We start from the raw sequence: 25,602 nt of genomic DNA, 5'->3' as shown, positions 1-25,602 counted from the left end.
GCCGCCTCCTCATCGCTAACCAATCGCCTGCCGTCTTGTTGTGAAGCCCCCGAAGCCACCTCCTCCGTGCGGCCTGTGGGCAAATCACCTGTGGCTGCGCGGCCTCCTGGCCCGCTGGCTGCCGGAGGGCGGCGCCGCCCCGCCCCGAGCCGCTGGAAGCCGGGACAGGCGGCTCCGCAGTCCCGGCGCTCACCGGACGGTGCCCGCTGAGGCTCTCCCGGTTCCGGGAGGCGGCGGTTCAGCTTCCGGGTGAGGGGTGAGCGGGCGCCCGCCGCCGCCATGGCCGCGGGGCAGGAGGCCGCGCTGCCCCCCGGCCCGCCGCGCTGGAGGCCCGGCCCGGCCCCGCCGCCCGCCCGAGCCCGCTGAGGAGCCGCCGAGCTCGCCTCGCCATGACCCCCTGGTACGTACCCGCTCGCTCCCGGCGGGGCCCCGGGGCACTGTTGGGCTGCGGGGGCTCCGTGCTGGGGCCTCCGCCCCCGGCGAGTCCTACCGGGCCCGGCCCGTCGGTGTCTGCGCCCCGGCCCTGAGTCTCCGGGGCAGCGGGGACCGGGCCGGCGGGGCCAGGGGGCGGAAAGTTTCCGTCCCGACCCCTTGGCTGGTCCCCCGTGGGTTCGGGTCCCCCTGTGGTTTTGGATCCCCCGTGGGTTCGGGTCCCCCTGTGGTTTTGGGTCCCCCGTGGGTTCGGGTCCCCCTGTGGTTTTGGGTCCCCCGTGGGTTCGGGTCCCCCTGTGGTTTTAGATCCCCCGTGGGTTCGGGTCCCCCTGTGGTTTTGGATCCCCCGTGGGTTTGGATCCCCCTGTGGTTTTGGATCCCCCGTGGGTTCGGGTCCCCCTGTGGTTTTGGGTCCCCCGTGGGTTCGGGTCCCCCTGTGGTTTTGGATCCCCCGTGGGTTCGGGTCCCCCTGTGGTTTTGGATCCCCCGTGGGTTCGGATCCCCCTGTGGTTTTGGATCCCCCGTGGGTTCGGGTCCCCCTGTGGTTTTAGATCCCCCATGGGCTCGGTCTCCCGTTTCACTCCCGTGTCCCTCGCTCTTCGCGGCCGGAGTGGAATTCCCTTGGATTTTGACAAGCGCTGAGTGTTTCAGCAAAGCACTGATAGATCTGTAATACCGTTCCTTTTGAGTCTTCATAAATGGCAGATTTAACTTTTTGTGGCTAATGGTAGCTCATTAGTCTCTGAAAACAGATCATGTTCATTACTTATGAAATAATGTTTTCATGTCACATCACCCAGAGCTAATTTCGATTTCAGTAACATACAAGGCTGTAAAAGAGCCTTTAGCATTAGGACGGCTGAGAAGGAGCATCAGTGCTTTAATAATCTGCGCCTTGTGGAGCAAAATATGAGGCAAAACACGTCTTTAGCTCCATGTTTCTCAGCATTGCTGTTGCCTTGTCTCTCTGTAGTCCTGGCTGGTACCAGCCAGTGCCAACATGCCTGCGATGACACGGCCAGGCAGATGTGGAGGTCAATCAGAGCCTCTGTTATGCTTGTGGTCCTGCCTGGGTGTCCGTTCTCTGGGGCATATTTCAAACTGAAATTCCCTAAATGTATCTTTTGAATCCATTAGGCTGTGATACTAGGTATTTTGCCACTGAAAGTGATAGATGAGGAAATCACAAGGATAATGGGAGAGGCCAGCGTGGCAGCCTTTTGTGGTTCAACACGGGAAACTTGGCTACTTTGGATTTCGTCTTAGTGTTGTACATCGATAGTTACTTAGCAGCAGCTGGACTAAGTCACAGCAGATAAGATAAGCCACTGCTTTTTCCCCGCAAATGCTCCACGCTCTTCATAGTGTCGATTTGGTCAGTGCAAGAACATACCAATTGCCGGTCAATGTTTTGTGCTTCTTATCTTATTTGTTTCCAGAACCCTACTGCTGCTCACAAAGGCCATGGAGAAGAGGTTGGAAGCCAAGTTCAGCATTAGCGCCCGGTTCCTGTCGCGACACTGCCTGGGAAAGCCAGCGAGGGAGCGGAGAGGTCTGCAGCTGCTCTGCCTGTGCGCCTGCCTGTATGCCTTGTGCTCCTCAGCAGGTGAATCTTCTGTTCTCTCTGGGACTGTAGCTGTATTTTTTGTGCTATTTATCCCTCTCACTTGTTTAAAATGTTCTGAGAGGAAAGGGAAATTATTTATTGGTAGACATTGTAGCTGGTTTAAAAAACAAACAAAGCCCCACCCTTAATGATTGCCTAATGAACTACCAAAGGGCAGGAGAGATGTGGGGCATGAGGGAAAACAATTTAATCTAAGGAATACCTGAAGCAGGTTGGGAAGGCAAGAACATTTTTTTTAAAGCCCTCAAATGTTAAGACTCTTCCCAAACACAGTATGTCAATAATCTGTATTTGCTCACAGCCGGTTATTATGGGTTTTTTTTAGTTTCTGTTCAAACTTGAGTAACCAACCTCCTGCTCAAGTAAATAACCAAGTTGATGGCTTGTATGGAAGCCTTCACATAATGGATGTGTTTTGTTTTGCTTTTATTTAAGAAGTTCAGATTCTGACTTTTCAGAGAGATGCGGTAAGGTCCTGTGAGTGTTTTGAGGCCACATCTTCACCAAGAAGTCATGTTTTTCCTATGTGCATGTGTAGCATTCACCAGATACTAGTTCAGAAGGTTTGTTTCTCGGTTATGTGGACGTGTTCTCCAGGCTGCTGCCTAGTGAGTGTTTGAGGGCTGATCTGCTTTGGAGAGCTTAAACCTCGAAGGGTCATGCGTGTGTGGAAACAAATACAATTATATGTGACATGGTTATCCTGATGTGGACACTTTTTCCACTGTAGAGTTTTTGTTCTTTTGGTCTTGTTTGTGTCACTTAGGCAGCAGAGTTTGTTAAACTGAGGAGGAATTATGACTGCCTAGAAATTGGTGTGATCACGCGGAGTTACGCAAGAGGAGTTATTTTGACATAATTGGTTACATGTGACAGATTTTAAAAGTCTGTGGAGTCAAGTCTTTAATCATTAATCCGATATCAGGAGGGATTAAGTGCCTGGGCAAATCTGTGAACCTGAGCTTATTAATAGAAACTGCTCTTGTCCATTCCATTCCGCTGCTGTTGAGCAAAGCCCCGAGCTGCATCGTCAGGATGGGAACTCCCGAGTTCCTGAGGAGAGCAGCGTTTTTTTTGTACTGTTTTACTTGGAAAGAAGAAAAAATAAGCCAAGAAAAACAAACACATCTTTCCAGAGATGAGCTGCAAATGTAGTCTGAGGAGTTCTGCTCGCTGCCATGGTGCTTAAATGAATTGAGTGAATGTCATGCATATGACTCTTCCCCAAGTGCAGGAGCAAGGGGAGGGTGGCAGCACTTCGATATCACAAACTTTGGGTAGCAGCTGCGATTCGGAGGGTCAGAGTTCCTCACCAGCTGAGTAGTGTGGGGCTAAGTGTCCTTGTGACTGGAGTTTAAAGCCCTGAAGTCAAACACTTCAGGTAGCCTAAGGCAAACAGACGCCTGCATCCATTTGTGCTGTTCTGCTCTCACGGAGTTTTCCAGAGCTGGTGCTTTAGGAGGCAGAGGTTGAGCGCTGCTCGGGAGCCCCAGACTTGCACAGAGAGGTACCTCCCCTCTGCACTTCTGTGTTGTGGTTGGCTCTGGGAAAGCATCCTGCTCCATGAGCCTGCTGTGAACTTTTCTTTATATGCTGTGAAGAAATGGGGACTGAGATATTATAAATTAAATTCAGACTTCTTTATTTTCATGGAGGAAAAAGTATCCCATTTGCGTTGTGTTCAGGAGCTCCATCCTTGCCAGGCAGGGAGCCAGCTCCGGAGCGTAGCCTCCGGCTGCACCACTCAGCCTCCAGCGACATCGTTCGTAAAGTAATCTTTCAGTGACCTATTATCCCTTGGATGCTGAACACAGCACAGTGTAACAGTCCCATAGGTCATTAGTCTATTTTTAGGGAGTCCTTAATCTGCAGAGCTCTGAATTTTGGAAGCCTTTAATCCACTGATCCCTGCAAGCACTCTAATTTTTTATGCTAAGAAAAAAACCCCAAACATACGCAAAGCAGTTGCTGCTTTACTGCCGATCTGAGATCTGAAGTAACTTGACTCTTCAGAAACGTGTTTGACAGGTAATTTCTGTCGTAGAAAGCCCCATGGTGGAGCAGGTGGTGAGAACAGGCCTCACAGACCTCTGTTCTAGGAGATACAACTTCTCAAATGGGGAATTTCAGTCAAGTGACTGACTTCAAACATCAGCGTGGAAGAGGAAAACATGTTGCTTTTGTGCACTAAATTAGTCTTAACAATAATGATGAGGATCTATTGTTCACTGCTTTAAGGGTTGAGAATTGTCTTTATTTGTTTTCCCTCCCCTTTCCCAGATGCAAACTGGAACAGATCTAAATGTGAGCCGGGGAAGATCGTGTTTGGTGGCCATTTGAGATCGTGGGAAGATCATCATTTACAGCTTCTGGAAGGATTTCATACCATCTGGTCCTGTCAGAGCGCTTGTTGCCAGAGCCCCACCTGTGATGCCTTTTGGTTCTTGGAAAATCTGTGCATCCAGGTGAACTGCACTATGCATGGCACGTGTCAGGCGAACAGGACTGACGCTTCTGACTCTGTTTTGGTATTTTTAAAGAAATCAAAAAGCATGGAGCGCTCCTTAAAGTTTCAGACAGAAGGTGATGGGAAGACCTGGTTTCACAAGCAGTTGGACTGGGACATCCCTGCACAGAGGAGAAAAAGACTGCGGAGGTCGTTGCAGACGTGGAGCTTCGCGGGGAAAAGGATGGAAGTCCAGAGAGGGGACAGAGCAGTGAGCCCCGGCACTGAGGCTGCGGCCAGAGCACCGCATGGCAAATCCAGAAGCAGCCGAAGCGAAGCAGAACGCTTGAAGGATCAGGTACTGAGGCACTTAGTGGCAGAGAAGCCAGTTCCCAAAGGCCATCCAAATCAAGAGGACTCGCTGACAGATGGACAGAACCCAAGAGAGCAGAAACCCAAAAGCCCCTTCCCTCCTAACAGCAATAATGTGAATAGATCGAGCGACGCAGACGGTGTTGGTTTGTCATGGGTAAGTGGGATTGCTGGGGCAGAAACGGGGCAGTCTTGGCCAGCTCTCACCTTCCTGCTCAATCTGCTTTATGTAGACTTTTCCTATCACTTCAGCAGATTTAAGTCAACCGTTCAGGATTTCTGTTTCCAGCCTCTCGTCAATGAGGCAAGGCCGAGGGTTGGGGTTTTTGTTTGGGGGGTGGAGGTTTTTCCCTCCCTTTTCCTCAGTGGAATAAAGAGTCTTTGGGAAGGTGAGGGGAGATGGATGTCGTGATGATTCTTGTCCTTTGTGTAATCACACAGTGTACTTGCCGACTGAGAATGAGATGTGATGTCAGTGGAAGTGCCTGGGAGTTGAAAACTGTTACCTGTAGTCCACAGAACAAAATAAGCTGTTTTCCTTTGAGTGGTGAATCGAGGCAGTTAAATATGTTATTTTATGGACTCATGCATGGAGCTTTCAGTGCACTTCCATATCAGCCTACTTGCTTGAGGTGGCATCTTAATGCCAACTTTTCCGCTCAGTTTTTAAGACTACTTCAGTTTCTCAAATCCACAAACTTAGGTTGGCATTGGTTGAATTAAACCAGTTAGTCTCTACTCCAAACATGTACAATGTTAATCTAGTAAATCTAGATGTTAAAGAGAAACTGGCGCATTTCAATTGTTAAATGATGTTTCCATTTTTAAATCTGCAAATGGTGTTTTGAGCCTTATCATACCAGAAAGCCCATGCACTCGTGATGGTGAAATAGAAAGAATTCTACTTGGTGAAGCTGTTCCTTAAATACATTTTGCCATGTTTCTAGGATTTGGTGCTGTTGGAGCCTGACGCCTTCTGGGAACTTGAGTGAATGCATTTCTCTCCCTTGCGTTCAAAGCCTGGGTGCAGGCAGGGCTGTGACTGCCCGGAGCCCCCACCCTGCAGAGCAGGATGTGGAGCGGGGCCAAGGGCCACGGCTGAGAGCGCCCGGCCAGCCCGGAAAATCACCCGCAAAAACTTCACAAATGTTTGATTTTCCAGATCCCCGCAGCATTTAGGGCTGACTCAAAGTATTGCAACATTTCCACCCTGCTTGTTCTCTCCTCCTCTTAATACCTGATATTTCCCCAGTGGCCCCATTCTATCTCCCTGCTTGTTGAGTTTGCAGTGTTGCGTTCTGAGTTGTCACATCATTACTGTTCAGTGCCTGTCCAATAAACTGGTTGCAAATACTAAATAACATGGATTAATCAGCTTCTGAATATTGCTGAGTATCCAGGATTTCCCATCTTTAGGAAGCACTCTCTGGTGTCATTAACTTTTTCTTCTCCTTGCTAATTTTTGCTAATATGAAGGTCCAGATCTCTTGACAGTTCATCAAAATAAAAACTTGTTACTAAAATGTATTTGCTGTGATGGAATTCCTGGCTGTCACATTTTTGAGGTTTAGAACAGAGTTTCTGAGGAGGAGAAAGAATTAAAACAATCCACCTTAACAGGCATGTTGAGCTGAAGCTGGTTCTACACAGCCCTGGGCTAATTCCTTGGTTATTGAACCATCCAGTTTTCGCAGGGAAAATCTAAGGCAAGCTATGCAGCTGTCCTTGTGCTGCTGATCTGTGAGCGGTTTAATTTAGGCCAAGGATATAACATTCAGGGCTTTATAGTTGGGAGGTGGCCAGTCTTTGCAGGAGGGAGATGCTCCAGCAGGGAGTTGGGTTGAGCCAAAATAAGTAGAATTACACATATGCTGAAATGGGTAGAATTTCACCTGGGCTGGATTTTGAAATAGCTCAGGATAGCGATTCTGCTGCTCTAGTTCCATCTGATAGACACAGGACTCCCAGGGGCACCAGGTCATTTATCCCTCGCCAAAGGCAAGTAGGGACTGGAATCAAGTGTCTGACACTTCTGTATTCATTCACTCAGGCCAGTGTGCCCCTTCTCTCGATTTCCTACGCTAATAAGACAGGACAGCTGGCAAACTTCTCATCTGCTCCTCATTTATCTCCAAGAATGAGATCTTCTGTTCTTTGCTTTAAAGAATTTGGGGTTATGGAGTAAAGATAAGAAGTGTCTCAGCTTGCAAGCATTAGAGGCATTTTTTACTGTTACGTTGCCCCAGGCAAAGCTTATCTAATTCGAGCTCTCTGCAGACATTTGGCTGTCAATTCATCCTGAAGACTTCTGGGAGGAAGAGGATCTCTCTTAACTGTAGAGTTAAGAAATGATTTGCCAAAGACTGAAAAACAACCCCAACCTTCTTGCAGAGAAGCCTTCACTGCTACTCCTGGCCTGGCTGGCTGTTGCAGTACGTGTAGGATGGCTTTATTTTTACAGCTGGCATTTAATGTTTCGTAAAGCCCGGGCCATCTACTGAGCATGATGTTGCCCACCCTGGTCTAGAGTGTTTTTCCAGTTGCTGTTTGCTGGAGTGAATGCCAACAGCATGGTATGAAAGCTTGAGAGTATTTCCTCCAATATGAGCTTTTGAGTGGGGAGCAGTGGTGGGCAATTCAGCTCCAAAACACTTCCCAAGTCCAAGATGGTAATTTGCTCCATTTAAAATATTTAGCAGATGTTCTCAAAATAGAGTCAGTGGAAGGTAAATTGTCAAGAGTATTGCCTGGCAGGCTGAGAACTGGAATGGGGCTAGGTACCGTAAAAGGAATTTTCTGATGAAAGAAAGGAAATTGTTCCTGCCACTTTGATTATTTTCAATCAAGTGGCTCATCCTGTATGGATGTGAGGGACTTTCTGCCCGCGAGCGCAGGTCTCTGCCCCAGCAGCGTCTCCCGTGGCACGCACGCAGGGAGCTGTTTGCGTCAGGTCACCTTGCTTTGAAGAGTAGCTCTGAAATAAATTCTCCCTTTGCTGCGATGATTTGATTATTGCATAAAAATGCCATTGCAATCTTCCTGCGTTGTGCTCGCCAACTGCACAGCTTTAGAGAAAGGAATATATAGCCAAAATAAATGGCCCAAATGAACCCCAGTTCCTGGTCCCTGTTTTTTGTTCCTGTCTTAACCCACCTCTCTGTTCTTTTAGCTCCGCTCACTGCAATTTTGAACATAGACCTTCTGTCAGGTTTGCCACATCAACAGCCATGGTGCCTAATATGCTGGAACTAAATCTATGGTATTAACTGGTGTTCAGCTGAGCTAGAGATAGCGTATCAACCGTGGAGGAAGAACCTGGAGAAACAATTCCAAAGAGAGAAGAGGGAGCAGTAAAACATCCTGCTTCTGGGCAAAACAAACCAGGGACTTTTCAGCCTGGTGGAGGTGACGTGCAACTTAAACACAGTGAAACAAAAGTGCTCAAGTCAAACTAACACAACTTTTTCCTTTACAGATCTCCACAGGAACACCTGCGCCAGACCCGTCAGTGCTGGCTGCATTCTCCAGCCCTGTGGCACAGGGTTTGGCAACCGCAGGGGAGACCGAGAAGCCTGGGCAGCCAGAGGACGCTTTGCTCCATCCTCACGCCTCGGCTGTGTTGCCCACGGTCAGCCCCGTGCCAGGAAAAAGCACAGCGAAGCTGCAGACAGCTACTTCAGTGCCAAGTGGTGTCCCCACAAACGGCAGCGTTTCTACAACCCAGACCAGCGCTGCTGTGTCACCGAGTACAACAGCCACCACACCAGGTGAGAACATTATCTGGCCAGGCTTTGATGACAAGCTATTGCCGTATTGAAAAATAGAATTTCAGAAATCACGGTGCCTTTGAAAAAGCGCTGAGGTGTGTGCTTCAGTGCAGGTGGTGGTTGGACCCCGTTAACTCGTGAGGTCTGAGAATGGGATTTCGGCACCATAAATCTCACAAGTTCCTTTCCCTTACAAGGGAACAAATGGTAAGTGTGAAGGAAATGCTGCATCCAGAGATGATTTTGGCAGGAAGCTCGTTGGATGCTGGTGCTGACAAGTTAGTATTGTTTTTAAGGGCTTACCCCAGCTAAAACTTGAAAATATATTTTAAATGTCTTCAGTGGCTTGTGTTGGAAAAGTAATGTAGCCAGGGCCTCCTCGTTTTGCTAAATAATACAAAGATGGTGTGAAAGGCAGTTTTTCTGAACAAGGTTTTGGTTGGGTGTTTTAGTCTGATTGGTTTCTTTGATTTTTCCTGTTTCTCTTTCAATTCTGTGTTTTCTCCCCTCAGTTATGAAGGAGCTGGTGGTTTCTGCTGGAGACAGCGTCCAAGTGACTCTGCCAAAGAATGAAGTTCAGCTGAATGCGTTTGTGCTTCCTGAACCGCCACCTGGTAACGCTTCCCGGGGAGTTCTGCTGAGGGCTTGTGACAATGGCAAATAGGCAGTATAAACAACATTAAATAAGGATAATCTTCCAGATGTCTTTTGTCAGAGAACACTTTCCTGTAGAAATTTTTCATCCCATGCTATTACCTCTCCCAGAAAATAGCAAGACACAAAAAGCACTGAGAGTACTACACAGTCATTAGATTGGGCAGGCAGTGTATTCCCTAAGTGTGTGAGGAAGCAGCGGATCTTCAGCATCTGTTTGTGATACTTACCGATGGGTGACAAGCTGTCTTAGCAAGCGATCTCTCATTTGGTGGGTTGCAGTCTGATTTGGGGTTGGTATGCGGAGGAAGACGTTTTAAACACTCCTCATTTTATCATGCAAATCCTCCACAGGTATTTGTAAAGGTCTTTTCTAGAGCTCTGTCCACAGTGGCAGTGGGAGACTGCACTGCAACGGTGTTATGTGTTGTACAGCAACAGGGATAGATGCATTCCTGTTCAAACACTGGCATTGTGTTGTGTCTGCAGGATTTGAGAGCGTGATAAGGCTTTTCTCTCCTATTATCCTGGAGCTGTGATTGTTCCAAAGCTCTTTAATGCCTTAGAAGCTGAGAGATGGGGTTTGGCTCCGGAGTAAATGTGTTTTTAGAAGCGCAGATTGTCGCTTTCCCTGGGTATATTCCCAAAAAGCTGCGACTCAGTTTCCAAGCTGTCTCATTTCTCCATAGCGCAGCAGAATGTGCCTTGTAAATGTTTAATGCCTTTGCTTTTCTTTAGCACAGCAGAAAGGCAGTCTTGTAAAAACTCATATCTGGACCTTTTTTTTTCTTAAGGAACCACCTATTCCTATGAGTGGGAATTGATTACTCATCCAAAAGACTACAGTGGAGAAATGGAAGGGAAGCACTCACAGACTCTTAAGTTATCTAAGGTAAAGCTTTTGCTGCTTCGTATCCTGTTGTATTAAATGACAGGTGGAGAAGACGGGGACCCTGGCAGCCAGGATAGACTTGTACCTGATTTCAGGATGAACAGGAAATTGCAGAATGGGCAGGCAGCCAGCGTTTGACTGCAAGCTCTTCTGTGTATCTTAGAAAACAGAAATTGATCTGACGCGAGGGAAAGAAGAAATTGATTTCAGGATTTAAGAAGTAAGAGAAGAAATACTTCCCTTTGTAAAAATACGCAAGAAGAGAGGTGTTTTTTTCCTTACACACAGCCTTTCTCAGCTCAAATGCAACCTGCTAGTACAGATTCCTGTGCCCAGACAACCTGAACTAATCTCCGTTATCTCTCTTCTGTTTGCCTATTGTTGTTAGAAAATAAAGCTTGACTGGCAATCCTGTGGCACCTGTGGTAGAAAGAAATACTAGTCTCTGGTTTCTGCATAGCCATTGTAAACTAAAAGATACGTAATATGTTTTGGCATGGAAACCATCCCTTGCTGTGTATGTGTAGGTTGGAGCATAATTGCCCGTGTCTAATGTGCTGCTGTGCCAAGGGTGGTAACTGGACCTTCTCACAGCTCCTGAGAAGGTGCGACTGGCCTGAAGGTCAACAATTTTTTGTGTTTCCTTCCAGCTTACTGTTGGTCTGTACGAATTCAAAGTCGTCGTTGATGGGGAAAACGCCCGTGGAGAGGGTTACGTGAATGTAACGGTGAATCCAAGTGAGTTGGTAGGACTGTGTCTTTTCTTAACTTCATCTGTCCCTGACAAACCACAATACCTCTACCACATTGGCGTATTTGACTGGACCCTGGTTTAACACCATGAAAATTCATTGTGCTGTGAACTCAGTGTATATATGTATGAAGTTATTTGTCGAGATGTGAAGCTTAGCAACTGCTTCACCATGGAAAGCCGCTGCTTCAGTAAAAACTAGCTGTAACTGGGTAAAAAGTACATAGCAGCAGGAACACAAAATGAAGGGAAGCCAGAGCTTTGAAGCTCCTTTGGAGGTTATTTTCTTCCCTATCATTCCCAACCTCGTGCAGGTTAACTCCAGTCTCATTCCTTATGGTAAGATGTGGTTTGCAGATGGGCTGGTGTAGATACAGCAGCTTGTGCTCACTGTCTCACCACGTCTCAGTTTTTAAATGGCCTGTGTAAAGAAGCAAGCACAGGTTCTGCATTGCCTTTTATGCAAAAAACCTCTTACTTTTGTACACTTCAGCAAGACTTTTTCTCCAAGCTTTGTGGGCAAAGAAGTGCTCTTGCACTCCCTAAATTAGCAAGTGTGTGGCTGGCCTTCTGGATGCTGTTGCTGATCCTTTCCTTATAAGCAGTGAATCTGCGGCTGGCAGCATGCATCAAAATCATTCATTTTTCAGAGCAGCAGCTGAACTTTGGCAAGAAGCTATAGGTGCTGCTCTGTTCGGGTGGTCTGTGCTGGAATGCTTGCCCCAGTATGGGACAACTGATGCAGCGCAGCCATTTCCAGAGCATTAGTGTGGCGGTTTGCCTCCTTGCTTGTTTAAATCCCTTTTGTTAGCACTGTTTCCCCGCGCTGGTGTACAACTTGCTGATAGCACGAGTCGCTGTGGTTGATTGTGCAGTTCTCTGTGGTCAATCTGATCGGTGGTGCAGCAATTCCACACTCTGGACTCACTGACTGCAGCACGGAGGGGTAATTAGGGCTGGGAAGAGGATGTGCAGTATATATTCCGCTTGCTGCTCATGGTGCACAACAGCAGAGCGTTTTTTCTGAGTTCTTTGGCAGGGTGTTTTTATTGCGATCTGCCTGTAGATGTCATTGTAACAGCTTGGTTGTTGTTGCAGAGCCTCGGGTGAATCAGCCTCCTGTTGCCGTTGTGTCCCCGCAGTTCCAGGAGATTTCACTGCCAACCATTTCCACGGTTATTGATGGCAGCCGTGAGTACCCACAGTTTAAAGGGCAGTAGTCTAGCAAGCTTAGTTTCTGTGTGTTTGGTTCTGGGCTGACCCTTTAGATAAAGTTTAAGAGGAACTGGCTGTGACACAGTCAAACACACTTTAGCGAAAAGAATCAGCCTCTCTTGTCAGGAGAGGGGAATACACACACGACGGCATCTCTCTGTGTTTCCTTTTGAAGGGCACTGGTCTGAGCCAATTCCTAAAAAAGGAGAAGCTCTAGAGGTTGCTGCTTAGAATAAGAAAAACTATTGTTGGTCAAAATTACTGGCCTCTTGTGTTAAGCTTCAAACATTATTAGCTAACACAGCACCTTTCCTGATCCTGGCCTGCACTAGAGCTTTTCAGGGGTTTCTTTGAGTACATTCAGGTTGTCTTACCCCAACTAGTATTTTGTTAGAGTTTTGGTTTGGGCTTTTTGTCTTTCCCCAGCACACATACAAACCTGGGATTAGGAGTGTTTGAGTATCCCTGTGAAACAAGGTAGAGAAGAGGATACGGTTTGAGTATCTGGGCACAAGAGAGACCTCTGGGCTTGGACCAAACCCGCCTTTGGCTGCTAAGCCCAGTACTGGAGTAGGGGACTGAACACCTGGAGTTTGTGAAGCATTTTCCAACTCCTCATATGTTCATTTTCTTCCACAACTGAAACAGAAAGCACTGATGATGATAAAATTGTCAGCTATCACTGGGAAGAACTGAAGGGTCCTCTGCGGGAGGAAAAGGTCTCTAGCGACACTGCCATACTGACGCTGACCAACCTGGTACCCGGGAATTACACCTTCAGGTGGGTTATAGCTGCAGGAGTTGATCAATTCTCATCCCTTAAAATGCAGAAGATTCCTAAAGTGTTAGTCTGGTTTAAAAAAACAAAGGTGAAACAGGGAGAGAACTCTATTTTGTGACATACCCTCTCTCTCCACTCCTACATTTCCAGGTAGTTTCATAGCTTTGCACTTCAGAAAGAGATAAGCTATCCAGCTACTTTTTATTCTTAAGTTGTAGCGCTGGTCTAAGATGATGGCAGAAGGGAACGTATGGTCTGCCAGCGCTACAAAATGTCTCTTGAAATGTCAAATCTAAACTGTTTGAGTAAAGGCTTAGGAAGAATTGTAGTCTTTAAATCCAGTTTTCAAATGCAATGTGTTTGTCCCGGATAAGTGAATTGAGGCTTAATGGTTTTCTGCACGTACCTGAGTAATAGACAGTAGCTGATTTTACTTCAGTGTTCTGTGTTTTTCCTTTGCTCTGCATTTTGGTGTGATGTCCATGTGCTGCATCAGCAGATCGACTTAAAATAAAATAAACCTGAGTATCCATAACTGAACACTGTTTTATCCCTAAGCGATTGGTATATGAACTAATCAGATTGATGCTCAGATCCAGATTTAGCAGAAAGCTGCTCTGTTTTGTGATCCTGGCCCTACCTGCAGAGGCACACGGTGTTCAGGGCACTGGTGGGTTATTAATGAACTTCCGTGTCCGTGTTAACGAACATCTCCCATTGGGAAGCGGTGTCATACTCAGGGAGATCTTTTCTGTTACAACTGTGTATGTAAAAGCTGCTGATCTTTCACTGGGGTGGTTTAATCTTGGAACTAGTTGTTAGATTTTGAGTTAGAGGTGGACGTGACTAGATTTCTTTGCATCACTTTGAGGCTGATAATTGGGTGTTTGGGGGAAATTACTACTCAGAAAAAGCACCGTTGCCTCAAACCATAGGGTTTTTTCACTTAAAAAAAATTACTCTCCTGTTCTTGAAAGTGTCCTAAATTTCTAACTCTTCTTTTGCATTTCAGTTCACTCCAGCCAGTGTTTTGTGTTCAGCTCGATAATCTTGACTCTTCACTGCTCTTTTTTTTCAGTCTAACAGTAGTGGACTCAGACGGTGCCAGCAACTCCACCACTGCAAACCTGACTGTGAACAAAGCCGTGGATTATCCTCCAGTGGCAAATGCGGGCCCAAACCAAGTGATCACCCTGCCTCAGAACTCCATCACCCTTTATGGGAATCAGAGCACCGATGATCACAGCATCGTCAGCTACGAGTGGCTGCTCAGCCCGAACAGCAAAGGGAAGGTGATGGAGATGCAGGTCAGTGTGGCTCTCCCATACTCATGCTGGATCTTGTACTAGCTGGCTTATTTTTCTATAATCAAATAATTTTAAAATTACTGTTAGCAAATGACTTATAATCCTACAGAGCCAGCATGTGATGATTAAATATATGCTTAAAACTAAATCCTCATGAAGCTGGTATTGGCTTAGTGCCTGAGCTGGTGTGCCAGCCTGGCCACAGGTTTTCACTGGCATCCTGTTTCCTTCCTTGAGCGATGCAGGTGTTGGATTCTGATGCCTTTTACAGCAGCTCTCAGCACAACTCGATCACACTTTAACCTGCTAGGGAAGCGCATTCTTTCTCTGTTTGGTTGCTGAGTTCTCAGAACATCAGTGGTAGCGGAATCAATGATGGTGTAATAGGGATTTCTGAGTGCCATCTCCAGGTGTGGAGCCAGACTGAAGCCCTTTGAATCTGCTGATAATAGTTGTTTTAGAAGCAGGATCTTCTGATCTATCATCTGTGTAGGGATTATTTTGAATACGTGACTATGTTTTCTCGAAGGGGGTGAGGACACCAGTCTTACAGCTCTCTGCGATGCAAGAAGGTGATTACACTTACCAGCTGATAGTGACGGATTCCGCTGGGCACCAATCCACTGCAGAGGTCACGGTGATAGTCCAGCCAGGTGAGCTGCTGCTTTTGCCGCTTCCATTCCAGGCTTAGAAGCGAGCATCAATCTGTCAGCATCCTCTAGGTCTCACGGGACCTTTGTGCTGCTTTCAGAAAAGCTGCTTAATTTAAGACCATTCTGGGCTGGTATGTTGCTGATGAATGAACAAAATAATGTTTCTAGGGATATTGCCTTTCTAGGCTGTTCTCTCATTTTACACAATGTAGTCTGATTGAAGTTATCCCACTGCAATGGCAGGATTGTATTTCCAAGCAGCTGTCTCTGCCCACAGTGCTGGTCCTGGGACAGGAGCCCAAAAAGTGGAGCAGTGCTTACAGAATGAGAGCAAAAAATCAGAACTCCTCAATTTTCTTCTCATTTTATTGCAGATATTTGAATGAAAAACTGATCTGAACTCTTAACTGCTTTTAACCTCAGTTTTTCTGAGTACAAGGTTGAGATAACAGGCAATAAGCATACTAGGGATCATGGAGAAACTTCTTAATGCTGGGGTTTTAAGCTCCACCTTTTATGGTATGTGTATGAAAAATATTGCAATCCTTTTTCAGAGAACAATAAGCCCCCAAAGGCGGATGCTGGTCCAGATAAAGAATTAACTCTTCCTGTGGACAGCACCACTCTGGATGGCAGCAAGAGCTCAGATGACCAGAAGATTGTCTCCTTTCTTTGGGAAAAAACACGGTGTGTATCCTCTGTAATCAGGTAACAGCAGGGCCTTCTGGCTTGGTGTTTGAATGAGGCAACGTTCTGCTCTTCTTGTTGTCCTGCTTCCCTTCAGACTCTAAATTCCCTGAAGTGCTTCAGGGAGTTCAGGAAAAAGCCTGTGAGCAACTTGCAGTAGCTTTTTCTGTTTTCTAATGCAAAGTGTGCAAAGCTCTTAGAAATGAAGAAACTATTTTTCTTTATACCTTTCCTTAAAATAATTGGCTTATTGTGCAGTTTACGAGCCGATTTTGCTGAAAATACCACTTTTTGTAAACTTTACTTAAATGCTGATATCAGTGCTCCCCTGATTTAAAAATAACCAGAACACTAAACCACCAGAAATCATGGGTTTTGTTCCGAGTGCTGCACTTTCGCTTTTGATTATCTTGTAACTGGAGAAAACTATTTTGCATTTTGCTGTGGACTCTGTATTTCCAGGCAACTGTGTGTTTGCATCCCCATAAATTCTGCTTGAGCTTGAGCCTCCTGGTTGGTGTGACACAAGCTCCCGTGACCTGTGCCAAGTTCAAACGGATCCTCTTGTGCTTTGTTTAGGGGCCCCGATGGCGTCAAGCTGGAGAACGCCAACAGCAGCATTGCCACTGTAACCGGCCTCCAAGTTGGGACGTATGAGTTTACTCTGACGGTTAAAGACGAGAGGAACTTGCAGAGCCAAAGCTCCGTCAACGTCATTGTCAAAGAAGGTACGTCCAGCCATGTGCTGAGCTGCCTCACACAGGTTAACTCTGAGCAGTTCAGCAAAACCTGTGTTCAGAGGCATGCCAAAATTAAAAATAGGTAAAAGATACTGTAGATAGCACTGAAATGTCTTTAAGCCAAGGCTCTGCCCTTTCTGGAGGAGCGGTATCTTCAGCTGAATGCTGCAGTACGTCGTTTCCCTTCTCCTCTCCTGGGGTTAGACAGGGATTTCTAAAGATCTAATGCAGCAGTTTTTGTTTGGGTATGACCAGATTTTTCTCCAACTGCTTTCTTTCTGTTTCCTTAGAGATAAACAAGCCACCAGTTGCAAAGATCGCTGGAAATGTTGTCATCACCTTGCCCACAAACACAGCTGAGCTGGATGGATCCAAGTCCTCTGACGATAAGGGAATTGTCAGCTACCTGTGGACCCGGGACGAGGGGAGCCCTGCCGCTGGGGTGAGCTTGCTTTTCTTAAACGGCAGCACCACAAAAATCAGTGAGAAATAGCGCTGGCAGCTCCTGAGGAAACATAAGGCTGATTGTTGGCACTCATTACCTTTGATATCCCTAAGTATGACGATCTATCGTGCTAGTTTGATCCTTTGTTTCCTGATACTTATTTTGCTCTGCCTTCCAGGAAGTCTTAAATAATTCAGACCATCATCCTGTCCTCCTCCTGTCCAATCTGGTAGAAGGGACCTACACGTTCCACCTCAGAGTAACAGATGCCAAAGGAGAGAGTGATGTGGAAAGGACCACAGTGGAAGTAAAACCTGGTGAGTCTGGGTTTTGTGCTGTACCGCGTATGCTTAGAGAGCACTAGCAAGCCCTGTGTCTGGATACATATAATATGTAGTCTAGTCCAGCTCAGAACTGTAAAAGCCAAAAGTTTTGGGGGATGTGATTGTATTTTCATGTGTTTTTTGGGGGCTGACTCTTCCTGCTTGCTGTTACCTGTGAAAGTCATTGACTTTATCTCTTCCTACAGTGTGAATCTGTAATTTTAGAGACCTGACTTGTACCCAGACTGTTAAATAGAAGTTCTAAAGATCTGTATTGTGTGTGTTCTCACTAGATCCTAGGAAAAATAACCTCGTGGAGATAATTCTGGATGTTAATGTGAGCCAGCTGACCGAGAGGCAGAAGGGTATGTTCATCCGACAGATCGGGGTGCTGCTGGGGGTCCTCGACTCGGACATTACCGTGCAGAAGATCCAGCCGTACACTGAGCAAAGGTGGGGTTCGTCTGAGGGGGTACACGGAGGGGAATCGCTTGAGGGTCTAGTAAACCAAGGGGATTTTTCTCTTGGGAAGCAGATTGGGCGATCGTAACATGTACAGATGCTGCTTAACATCAATATTCCTGCTTGTTCGGGTCAGAGGTGTGTTGCCAAGCAGGTCTTGGGTAGATAAAGCACTGAAAAAGGGTCAAGGGGTGTGCTTAAAGTCATGCTGCAAGTCAGCAAAAAATCTGCAGTTATACTTTGGGCTTTCCTGAGTTGAGTAACGTATTGATTCCTTCAAGTCCAAGTTGCCTGCTGTAGCAGTAAAATCAGAATTCATTGTCTGTGCAAACCTAAAGAGCTCAGAACAGAAGAGCCAGCACTTTTTGTTGTAATATTACCTTTCTATCCCTGCCATGGCCAGGCCAGTTGCCACTGTTCTTCACCGAGTAAGGCAAGTAAGGGATTCTTGTAATTAATGCTTCATCTGTTTAGATGTTTATTAAGTAGACAGACAAGAGGGAAGTGTTATAAAGGAGCAGAGATTATTTTCTGACAGATGGCTTTAAGATCCCATTTTTGCCTCAACGATCAAAGTAACTTGTACTGTTTAAAAAAGACTCATTTTTTTTCCCCCAGCTGCTGGTTTATTGGTTTTTTGTGTTTTGTTTTGTTTTATTCCACATACTCTGAGAGCTTCACTAATATCCTGTTGACTCATAGGCTCACTGGTAATAAAAAACCTGAAACATCCATGCATCCCTTTGTGAATCTGAAGGATACACAGGACTCTGCAAACCTGGCAAGCGTAGTGGAGCAAGTTGTTCTATCATAAAGTTAATGCAATGACCAGCTCTACCATTATTGCTTTCAAGATGGAGCCAGGAGTCTGGCCTTTAAATAAACAGGAGATTCAGAATAAGCCCCTCTAGTGACAGACTGGGTAGAACGGCTCTCTACCTGATGAGAAGCAGCAGATTAATCATTTTTGTCTGACTTGCAGCACGAAGATGGTGTTTTTTGTGCAGAACCAGCCTCCGCACCAGATATTCAAAGGACGAGAGGTGGCCTGGACGCTAAAAAACGAACTACGGAAACAACAGTCAGACTTCCTCATCTTCCGGGCATTAGAAATCAACACAGTCAGTAAGTACGAGTCGCTGTGGCACGGGCTCTGCGGGGACTGCCCGTATTGAACTATCCCGTCCCATTTCTGCCTCACGCGCGAGCCGTTCGGTTGACCTTGCTGGTTTTGGTCCCTAGCGTGTCAGCTGAACTGCTCCGAGCACGGGCGCTGTGACTCCTTCACCAAGCGCTGTGTCTGTGACCCTTTCTGGATGGAGAACTTCATCAGGGCGCAGATGGGGGACGGCGAAAGCAACTGCGGTACGTGCGGCCTCCCTGGGACTGTTCGTCTTTGGAAAGCAAACAGTGTTTGAAAACTGGGGGGGCAGAGTAACGGCTACTTGCCTTCTCAGGGTATCTCTGACATGATGCTGACATGAGGAGATAGTCCCTGCCCTGGGCTTGCTACACGTTACCGTCTAGGCAGGCGATATTTGATAGGGAAGTGACTCCTTCAGACCCTTGGTGAACACGCACTAGGGGTTGAGACCATTCTTAGCGTAAAAGTCACACGTGCCACAGGAAAAGCAAGTTTTATAAATCAACAGACACTGAAACCTGCCCTTGTGCGGCGAGTCCACGCACTCGATCTCAAGCCTCTGGCTTCCGTAGGTGAGTCAGTGGTGCTGGCAGTGATGGATGCTGGACTCGAATTCTGCAAAGGGTCAGGCCTTTCTCTTTCCAAGAATATCACCCAAAGTACACGCTGTCAGCTTTCTGAGGTGCCCAAACGTACTTATCTCTGCTGTATTTTGCTTTCAGAGTGGAGCGTGCTGTATGTGATCATCGCATCTTTTCTCATTGTGGTTGCCTTTGGAATCCTGTCCTGGATGGTGATCTGCTGTTGTAAGAGGTAGGAGCGAGGCTGTAACCTCCTGTATTGGTGCTTCTGAGCCAAGTAGCTGCATGAGAACCCATCGTCCTGGCAGGTCATCTGTGCTGTTAGTTTTGTTACTCGGTGTTTCTTGTGAAATATTGAAGTCTTAGAACTCTGGATTTAATTAAGAAGCAAGATTTGGATTGGCCCTTAAATGTGCAACTAAAGCAGGGTTTTTAATGCTTTACTTTGTGACATGAACATAATCTGAAATAAGCAAGTAAGCTTTGAAAATCAGAGTTGTTTTTTTCATCTGGCTTTTTTAGAAATGGACTGCCTCTTAATTCCTTCTCTTACGTTTCAGACGAAAAGGAAAATCCAAAAGAAAAAGCAAATACAAGATTTTAGATGCAACGGATCAAGAAAGCCTGGAGTTAAAACCAAATCCCAAAGCAGGTAAAACATGAGAAGGATGAGCTCAGTGTTTCCAGAGGGCTGACTAAGAACACTCTTCCTCAGTGGGCTCAAAATCCCAGGGTGAAGCAAACTGTGTGGCTACAGGCCCGCTGACCCACGCTGGTCACTTGCCCTCAGGGCTCTCAGCAGTGTTTTCCTGGCTGCATTGCTGGCCTAGAGACTGCAAAGATCAATGAGTTATTTCAGGCTGGGGTGTTTTTGCTGTGATTGTACCTGACACCTGAACCGAGCTGTGGTCACCTGCTGACTGACTGGGAAAGGAGGGAAATGTGGGAAAATCTGTTGTAACTGTGTGGGGAAAATAGTCCGTGATTTGTGTTTGCTAGTGGAAAATAACTGCTCATCCTAGTGTTATCCCATTTATTGGTGATCCAGCAAAGTGAACAGTGCCTGAAGCAGCATTGGAGGGCACTGCAGCAAGAGCTGATCGGACAAATCCTCCCAGAACCCGCCTGTCCCAACTGCACAAATACAGATACCCTTGAAAAAAAAGGGTGTGTTTTCCTCCCTCAGCACCCAATTCTGCTTTAATCTGACCATCTGTCACCTCACACAGAAGAGCCCACTGTTAAATAAAGGGCTCGTTGTTCTGCAGTCTGTAGCAAATGTGCCTCAACCATTTGCTCTCTGGTAACTAAACTCATCTTGCTTCTTCTGAGGCCGGCTGCTGACTAAAGCCTTTTTCCCTGCTAGATATGTCCAGGGAGCATTCTGCTAACAGAGGAAATGTTGCATTTCTCCATTAAGGAAAAGCTAAATTTAAATATTTCCTCTACTGACAATATCGGTAAATGTGTCTCTCCTGTCCTTGTGCGTTAATCTAAATGCAGCCCGCTAATTTATCTCTCCTCCCTTGCAGAGATGAGAGTAGGGAGGGTGGTAAGAGTGCAGCAATCTTCCCTCACACACCTGCGTGTTGTCTTTGCTCCAGCCATTAGCCCTCAGAGAGCTTTTTAGACAATGCCCTGAGCAAGGTCAGGGAGACAGAGCTCCCGTGTGTACCCACAGCCCTTTCCAATGTCATTTGCTTTCCGACCTGTTTGTTGGACTTTGCACTATCTCCCAGTGTCGTCCTGAGCTCTGTGGTGCCAGGGTGTCTGAAACAAGGTCGCTTTGGCTCCAGCGTTTGAGGGAATAAGTGATAGAAATGGGGAATTCCGATTAGGCTGCCCCTTTGACGTGAGAGGAAAGGGAGACTTAAAGAGGGAACGGAGTAAGGTGAGGTTGTGTAACCCCGGAATCTCTCTCCTTCAAGGCGGCAGACAGAAAGCCCAGGTCCTCAACACCAGCCTGATGCACTCGGAGTCCGAACTGGACAGTGATGAAGCCATCTTCACCTGGCCTGACCGCGAGAAAGGGAAACTGCTCCGCAGCCAGAACGGCTCCTTGCGCAACGGACAAGTGGCGCCCAAAGCCAAGAACCAGAGGGAGGAAATCCTATAGCTCCCTGGGACCGCCGTCGCCGAGCTTGGCAGGAAAGGCCGCTCCTGTCCCCGTCCTACAGCCGCCTTGGTGGCCGCTTTGATGAGGACAACGCTGCTAACTTGTTTCACAGAAAATAACTTTGTTTTTGTGGGTTTCTTTTCATTCAGTTAAAACTGGTTGTACTTGAATTTGAACTTCAAGGGAAATCAAAGGGAGGAGAAAGCAACTGTGAACTCCGGGCGAAGCGTCGGAAAAGGACAGAGCTGGCGTCTGGAGAGCGGCAGGACAGAACCACTTGGAGCGACCGTGACTGCAGGACCCTCCTGGCCCACTCGAACTGCACGAAACACACACCTGGGACTTCGGACTTCAGCTCCACGGCAGCTCCTTGGAGGAGAAAGGTTGAGGCTGCGCTTTGAGCTGTGCTCTGAGCTCCCTTCAGGCTCCTACAGCCTACCACGGGTTACTTCTGCTGTCCAACGGCTTCTTTTCCTCTTTCCCTCCCGCCTTCCCTAATGGTTTAAGCACTATTTTAATTTACACTTGCCCTTTCACATGCACTTGGCTGCTTTTGGAGTGTAGAGGAGGGGGAATCTAAATACTATGGTCACACTCCATCAGCTCGCGGGTAAGAGGGGGGCTTGTAGATGTTCACATTACCGGCAGGCCCTTCTCGCTGGGAGCGTTGGTGACACGGTGGCATTTGGGATGTGAAAGGCTGTGGTGATTGCCTGGGCTGGGACACCCCTGTGCGCTGGGGGGACACCCGCCTGTGCTACCTGTGTCGAACATCTGGCTGAATTCCAAAGCTGTGACATGTTCAGTGGCCCCGGCACCTTCTGTGGGTCGCCAAGCCGTCCGTGAGTCTGGACATTAACCATATCTCAGTTATGAAATGCCATATACTGTGGTTTGTTTTTGTTTTGTTTTACCTGAAAATTTGCACAAGCCAGGCAAACAGGGGTTGCTATCTTGGGTCCCCAGCAACTGGCTGCTCCCCCTGTCCGGCAGCTTAGTGGCCTCACGCTACAATTGAAGAGCTGCACGTGCTCCTAACGCGGCGGGACGTGCACACTTGGTGGAAAAGGGAACTCGGTAGCCGAGGCCGTTGTGTGGTGAGTGCCGGTGGCGCCGGCCGCGTGTCAGGGCTCTGGCAGGCGGGGGGTCCTTTCCTGTACCCCTCCATTATCTCACTGTGCTGCTTTCACGAGTGGCACCCCTGTCCTTGGGCAGGAATCAGCCTCTTGCTGGCGTGAAGGATGCCACTGCTCCTCTGGATGGGTGGGTGGCTCATTGCCTTTCTTTGTGTTTAATTTAAAAACTGGAAACTTGTTTTGTTGGCTTTTTTGAGCTATGAAAGCCAAAAAGGCTTTAACTTCCTCCGTTGTATTTATATTGCTGCACTACTGATTTGTGTTGAGCTAGATGAAGATTAAACACTATTGAATGGGAGGGAACGTTCCCTCGCTGAATGTAGTCATGGCTGCTGCTAAGTTCATTTTCCCGGCCATCGTGTTGTCCTCGGGCACCAGCGCTGGAGCCTGCGGCTCTACCGACCGTCCGCCTCGAGCCCTCCCGGCTCTGCCAGGCGCAGGACTTGCCTCCCGCTTGTCACCGTCACAGCAGGGCCGCCCCGCGGCTTGTCCGTGTGGCTCAGCGCCAGCGTCCCCTTCCCGCTGTCCTGCACCCGCTCTCCCGACGGCTCCTTCCCTCCCAGGACCACACACGGACGGGGCTGACACCGCGATGCTCCCTGCGACGTGACATCTCAAAGGGACACAGCCCAGCGCCGGCTGCTGTCAGCTGGGTGACGGCCGGACATTTAACTCTTGGGTGACACCACTCTGATGCGTTTCCCTTTATTTGGATATAAGGTGATGACAAAACGCGGTTTTGAAGGTGCAGGGAGGGATCAGATGTGGTCCCTGGGCTGCACCTGGAAGCGAGTTGTACTGTTACAACAGAGACATTGGATTCTCTTTGATTCTGGTCCTTGGGGCTTGTGCTTTTTGACCCTCTTGTCCCTGCCCGTCTGGGGAAGTCCCCCTACAGCCCGTGGGGGCTCGGCCGTGGAGCACTGGTTGCTGCAGGGATCCCAGCCCCTCAGGAGAGGCAGAGGCTGCTCTCAAACAAGCCTGGCTTCTCGTTACGGAAGAGGGAAGAATTAAAACCCGTGCAGCTGTTACCGCCCACACCTCTGTTTAGCAGAGGTTCTTTTCCCATCCTCGCGTCTGGCCGCGGGTGCCGCACGCCGGGGTTGGCGTGCGTTAGCGGGCAGCGCCGCCCGCCCAGGATGCGTTTTGCGGTGAGCTCTGGCGTTCCCTCCGCGCCGAGCCGCTTGGTCAGACAGCTTCCCCGCTCCTTAGTCATTTGTCATCGCTGAGCGCAGGTTTGTGACAGCGGGTTTGTGACAGCAGAGCGCAAGCTCCTGTTAGACTCCTGGCTCCCATTAGCATTCCCTGGCTGTGTCCTGCTCCTCGCTCCACATTTAACCCTCGGTGCCACGCAGGGGAGCAGGGACCCACAGCAACGTGGGAGCAGGAGGGAGCCGAGGGGACCCCCCAGGCTGGGACAGGGACCCCCGGACCCAGGGGACAGGCGGACTGTCCGCTGTAGCGCACCGTGGACACACAGCTCTCCCAAGGTGTGTGCACACAGAGCAAAGGCGGGATGTTGAAGTCCCTCGCCACCCTCTCCTCCTCCCCAGAGGAGTCCCCAGTGTCACTGCTGCTGTGTCCCCGAGCACGGTGACCTTGCTGGGGAAGGTCTCTGCATTGCTCTGCATCGCGGTTGCACAATTAGAGACGCTGGCTATGGGTTACCCGTTGCATGTAGGTTAAAAGCTGAGACATCTGTTTGACAAACCATCAGCTTCACTTCGTTTTCTTTAATGTATTCAAACACTGGTTAAGATGTTTGGGGCAAATGTTGCGATCTAGTTTTAAAACAATTTGCTCTTCAATCTTTTCTTTATTCTTCTGTGTAGCAGGGCTGCCCAACCTGTCTGAACTTTGGTTTAACAATGTTTGTTGATTGCGGTGTTACTTCGATCAAGACTAAAAGTAATTTTTCTAAATGAAATGTTTCTTGCAAATAAACAGGGAAGATGTTTTGCTGCTGCTCAGCTTCTTTCTCCAGTTTCACGTGTGGGATGGTTCCTAATGTGACAACTCAGCGAGTGCTCCCTCCCAGCGTGGGACAGAGGTGGGTGACGCCCGTGGGGAAGGGGCTGCGTGGACGTGGCCCCCAGCACTGTGATGCTGAGACCAGGGCACCGAGGTGGGAGATCAGAGGAACCGCAGACCCAGCCCTGAGCTCCCCGGCTCCGCTTGTCCCGCCCCGAGCAGCGCCCGGGACCAGGAGGAGTTAAAAAAGCTGGAGCCTGGTGGGAGAGCAGGTTTCTCTTTCCGCGCGCATTCTCACCCTCCCCTTGCGCTGTCCTTGCTCCGACCATGTGCAGCTGGCGCTGCTCCCCATCTCCTCCAGTCACCAGGATTCCCTGAGCTGCTGCTTCACCGCTTCCAACCGGGCTCTCCCGGCCTCGGTGTCCGCAGGGACAGCAGCTCCTACACCTGCCATGGGGGTGACACAGTGACAGTAACGACGTGCTGGTTACGGGGAGAGCATGGCTGGTTTGGAGCAGCATCGCTGCTGCAGGCGCCTGCTCCGCTCTCCAAAGGGCACTGGGTGCGATGCAGGCGCTGTGGCACCGGACCATGGCCACGGTCACCCTCTGTCCATCCCTCTGTCCGTCTGTTCATCCACGCAGGCCCCTGTGCACCAAGTGAGCCCGTCTTTCCATTGTTCAAACAATCTCTTTTCCACACTCGGTGCCAAAGCCTCCCCGCTTGCTCCCGCAGTATATTTAGCTGCCTCTGAGCCTCTACCTTGCCTTATATAGGAGAGGCCAAACGAATTTCGCACTCTCATTATTAATAGCCTGAGAGGAGCTCTTAGGAGGCTGCCAAAAATAGCAGGCAAACAGAGCGCACCCGGGGTGGGGAGGGTGGTGTGGCAGGCAGGGAGCCGCCGGGACAGGGACACCACTGGGACAGGGACATCGCCGGGAAGGGGACACCACGCTGCTTTTTCTGATTTTTCGCTTTGGGAACCACAACCTGGTGTCTCCCGGCATCCTGCCCCCACCACAGCTCAGAGCAGAGGGTCCCCTCGCCCCCCAGCCCCCCCCGCAGGCAGAGGTAGGGTTGGGGTGAGGCCGGGGGGC

General features: G+C 48.5%; 1 protein-coding gene across 2 annotated transcripts; it reads left to right on the top strand.

Annotated features, from left to right (window-relative positions):
• Positions 1–157: 157 nt before the first annotated feature.
• KIAA0319L (KIAA0319 like) lies at positions 158–24,475 on the top strand. 2 transcript variants are annotated; one of them, XM_080357699.1, is made up of 21 exons: positions 158–400; positions 1,872–2,038; positions 4,340–5,034; positions 8,353–8,644; positions 9,157–9,258; positions 10,093–10,190; positions 10,841–10,928; positions 12,040–12,132; positions 12,805–12,937; positions 14,016–14,244; positions 14,774–14,897; positions 15,452–15,584; positions 16,164–16,312; positions 16,615–16,766; positions 16,948–17,086; positions 17,386–17,545; positions 18,537–18,679; positions 18,797–18,919; positions 19,421–19,511; positions 19,840–19,931; positions 21,208–24,475. In XM_080357699.1, the coding sequence occupies exons 2-21, from the start codon at positions 1,897–1,899 to the stop codon at positions 21,393–21,395; spliced, it is 3,366 nt and encodes a 1,121-aa protein (XP_080213825.1). In that variant the 5' UTR covers positions 158–400; positions 1,872–1,896; the 3' UTR covers positions 21,396–24,475. The 2 variants fall into 2 exon arrangements, with proteins under 2 accessions (XP_080213825.1, XP_080213826.1); XM_080357700.1 differs by lacking the exons at positions 158–400; positions 1,872–2,038 and adding an exon at positions 2,553–2,622.
• Positions 24,476–25,602: the final 1,127 nt, after the last annotated feature.

Source organism: Nesoenas mayeri (genome assembly GCF_963082525.1).
Source record: "Nesoenas mayeri genome assembly, chromosome: 21".
Classification (NCBI taxonomy): domain Eukaryota; kingdom Metazoa; phylum Chordata; class Aves; order Columbiformes; family Columbidae; genus Nesoenas; species Nesoenas mayeri.
This window is presented reverse-complemented; position numbering and strand designations above follow the sequence as displayed.

Excerpts from the sequence above, each read along its gene's own strand:
- KIAA0319L (XM_080357699.1), top strand. The coding sequence starts at position 1,897 with ATGGAGAAGAGGTTGGAAGCCAAGTTCAGCATTAGCGCCCGGTTCCTG. Across the intron at positions 8,645-9,156 it reads TACAACAGCCACCACACCAG|TTATGAAGGAGCTGGTGGTT; the intron begins GTGAGAACATTA and ends TTCTCCCCTCAG. Across the intron at positions 18,920-19,420 it reads GGACGGCGAAAGCAACTGCG|AGTGGAGCGTGCTGTATGTG; the intron begins GTACGTGCGGCC and ends TTTTGCTTTCAG.